Genomic DNA, 3,585 nt, shown 5'->3' with positions numbered 1-3,585 from the left:
AGACTGGGAGCCCCCTACAGCAGAATATCACATTGCTCAGTCATTAGCACACCTTCCCAAGAGGGTAGCATAGCCCCATTTAAATTGTTTTGTCCTCTCAGGCGGAGGCGGGAATTGAACCTGAATCTCCACTCCCACATCCCAGGTTAGTGGGCTAAAAGTTATAAGGTTGTTTTGGGTGGAATATGGGGCTTGCCTCCCTCCTTCTCACAAGAAATGGCTGAGCCACCCTGACTGCAGTTCCTGTTGTAGGTGGCTAGCAGAGACAGGTGCCTCCTTGCAGCCTGGATTTAGGTTCTCTCTCTCTGTGAGAAGGGTAGGGCTTAAGACACACTCATCAATATCTCCCCTTGGTTAGTGTAGGTGGCTCTCCATCTAGTAGTGCGCTGGCTTCTGTGGATTGCATTCTTATGCACTTATCTCTCCCCATTCATTGTGTAGGGAACCTAGGCACCTAACTCAGGCTTTGTGGGTCAGGGCCTAAGTAACTTGTAAACAAACAGAAACATCCTCAACCTTACAGATGTTTATACTGTTTCTCTCTTCTCCCCACAATCAAGTTTATTATTTTGGGCTGTGTGACTGAATCATCAATAATCCAGGTGGGGCCAAATGATCTGGAGTAAAAACTGCTAATGAGGGGCTACTACTGAAGGGTTTAAAAAGGAGACAGGTAGTTCCTACAAGAAAAGGAATCTGTTAGATTCAGATAGTAGTGGTCCTGGGTGAGAGAATAAGTAAAGAATTTGCATAAGGTAAAACTGTGTTTCTTACTATGGAAAATATACTTTATTTTAGGGGGGAAAGTGTCTCTTCTGTAATGATCTATGGATGATAGTTTAAGCAGCACTTTAGCTGTATGTGACATAGCACAAGGCAGGTTTCTAAGGGAAAACTTCACTTGCTGTTACTGTTTCTATTCTGAATTCAAGTAAGTCACTGGTGTAGATCCTAACTCTGATATCGAAGTAAGGTCTCTGATCTCCTGAAGACATTGTTGTTCAACTTCTGAATCCTCTCCCTAAGCTCATCTTGTTTTCTATCTGGTATCCTAATTAACTATCACCAACTCTAAATAGAAAACTTTCACTACTTTTACTTAAATCTTATTTCTCTAGTAATCATAGTGGTTCCACCCCCACCCCCTTGCCGATAATTGTACTGAAACCTCCCTACAGGTCTCTAACTACCTCATAATAAGGTGTACATCCTGAACAGTAATAGTTTAGTAGTAACTTAGTGGGTGTTTTTAAAAACTTCGAACTGTGTTGGTATCTCCTTATGCCAAGATAGCAAAACTTACTTCAGGGGACTTCTACAACATAAGAAAACTCTAAATTCATTTCACTCTTCTGTCTTGCAGTTTCTCATCAGTTCATGTGTTTGGGGCAGGTTGGGTGAAACTGCTTAGTTGCCTACTGGGGGGGTCACCAGCGTTCTAGGAGAGGCTCTTAACACAGTTTTCATGTAGAGCTTCTCAAAGCTGTAAGAATCCTTAATGTATGAAGCCTTTATTTATTCCACGTCTCTTGATCCATTTGACCTTTCCTCTTAGGAAGGGGCCTGTTCTTTCTGAAGCAGATATCTGGGTTTGAAGACCCTAAGCTTGGACAGCATCTCTCTCTCTCTGGCAGGGACTTGCCAGGCAGCAGGAAAAAAACTTCATTGCTTTTTCTACCTGTTCCACAGGAAAACTGCCATCTGAATTTACTGGAGACCATTGATAGGCTGTGGTTTTCCTTTGACAGGACTTCTAACCAGCGGCCTGACTCAGACAGACTCCTTCAGAAGACAGCCTGAGGCATTTCACCTGATAAACTACTGCTAATAATTTGGCCTTTTAAAGTCAGGACTTTCCTTCTAAAGAGAACAACTAGATGTGGGAAAGTGAGAGAGTGTATGTAATCTTGCCATCATATTATTGGCTCCTGCTTCTGTATAGTTTAAGAAACTCTTGGATACTGTAATGACATCCTGGGGCTTGTCTACACTTAAAACACTAGAGTGGTGCCACTGTAATGCTTAAATGTAGACATTCCTTGTGCCCCAGGGTTCTCCTCTCGGTGTAGATAATCCACCTCCCCGAGAGCAGGAGCCTAGTTGACAAAAGAGCTCTTCCATAAACCTAGGGCTGTCTATGCTGGGATTTAAGTAGGTATAACTATGCCAGGCAGGGGTACATAGATCAGCCTCTGCTAATGGTCACTCTTACTTCCCCCGCACTCCCTTCTCTACCCTAGATTGATATTAGGATGTCTGGACGTGGAAAGAAAAATGTGAAACCTACAACTGTCTCAAAGACCACCAAGTCAGCAAGGGCTGGCTTGCAATTCCCAGTGGGTCGTGTCCACCGGCTTCTCAAAAGAGGGAGCTATGCTGAGAGAATAGGTGCTGGAGCTCCAGTTTACCTAGCGGCTGTGCTGGAATATCTGACGGCTGAGATACTGGAACTGTCAGGAAATGTTGCCCGTGAAAACAAGAAAGTCAGGATTGGGCCACGCCACATCCAGCTGGCAGTGAGGAATGATGAAGAGCTGAACAAGCTGTTTGCAGGTGTGACCATTGCTGAAGGAGGGGTTATGCCCAACATCCTTTCTGCTCTTGTTCCCAAGACCACAAAGTTGCCTAAACAAGGACTGAAAGATGGCCATTCACAGGAATTCTAGTAATCTCTAACCTGCTGAAAGTGTGCTGTTTCTGAGGCTGGCTTTCTGCACAGTAGCACTTCATGCATCTAGGACTCTTGGTTGTGTAATCCACATATTTATATACAGACTGCATGGCTTCACAGTTTCTAAATATCCAGGCTCATAAAAGAACTCCCTCTTGGTTTTTAAACGTCTTTGAAATAAATACTTAGTGCATAGAGAACTCCTTGAAACTTGTTTTCTGAAGTTGGCAGGAAGAGAAACTAGGACTTGATGCTGGAGAAGGATGTTGCTGTCTCACCGCTTCTTAATTTAAGGCAACTTGGGTCAAGATTTTCAAAGGTAATGATGGCGTGTGCATAAAGTGAGACAAATTTAAATGGCCCTGATTTTTCAGAGGGCAGGTGCTCAGCACTATCTGGTAAGTGAGGGTCTTTTTCTAGTGTCTCAAATGGGGCATTCAAAAGTACTAGGCAATTTAGGGAAACCTGAGTAAAGATTTCCCTATCATGAGGATAAAGTACATGTGGATTTGTCTCTTGTGCTGGAAGAGGTGGAGGAGGACTGCCCTAGTAACTTGAATGATGGTCACCAGTACATTATTGTTCCTCTAGGGTAGATTCAGAAAGTGTCTGTCTGGTTTTAGGAGCCTATGAGCAGTTCTAGGCTCTAATGCAATCCACAAAATTTCCATTGAAACCTGTAGGCTCCTAAACTCACTCAGTACGTAGGGTGTGCCTTCACTGCTGGATCTGCGGTGATTGATTCAGTGGGATTGCTTGAGCAGGTAGTGGAGACCTGCACAATTGATCCCAGGGGGGCTTTCCAGCTGCCACTGGCAATCTACCGCCCTGAAAGGAGTAAGGCTGTGTTGGCAGAAGGACATCTCCCATCAACGCAGTGCCGTGAAGACGCTCCGGTATGGCAACGTAAGTAT

The 3,585-nt window shown here is 44.2% G+C and overlaps 1 protein-coding gene across 1 annotated transcript; it reads left to right on the top strand.

The window, feature by feature from the left end:
* The first annotated feature begins 645 nt into the window (after nt 1-645).
* On the top strand, nt 646-3,372 carry LOC137163388 (histone H2A type 1-like). The gene is made up of 2 exons (XM_067563563.1): nt 646-755; nt 2,241-3,372. The coding sequence occupies exon 2, from the start codon at nt 2,253-2,255 to the stop codon at nt 2,664-2,666; it is 414 nt and encodes a 137-aa protein (XP_067419664.1). The 5' UTR covers nt 646-755; nt 2,241-2,252; the 3' UTR covers nt 2,667-3,372.
* The last annotated feature ends 213 nt before the right edge of the window (nt 3,373-3,585 follow it).

The sequence above is a fragment of the Emydura macquarii genome, unplaced genomic scaffold, assembly GCF_026122565.2.
Source record: "Emydura macquarii macquarii isolate MOO-44397 ecotype Brisbane River unplaced genomic scaffold, CSIRO-AGI_Emac_v2 contig_2531, whole genome shotgun sequence".
In the NCBI taxonomy this organism is placed as follows: Eukaryota; Metazoa; Chordata; order Testudines; family Chelidae; genus Emydura; species Emydura macquarii.
This window is presented reverse-complemented; position numbering and strand designations above follow the sequence as displayed.

Bases quoted from the DNA above. Each gene is read 5' to 3' on its own strand.
- LOC137163388 (XM_067563563.1), top strand. From the start codon at position 2,253: ATGTCTGGACGTGGAAAGAAAAATGTGAAACCTACAACTGTCTCAAAG.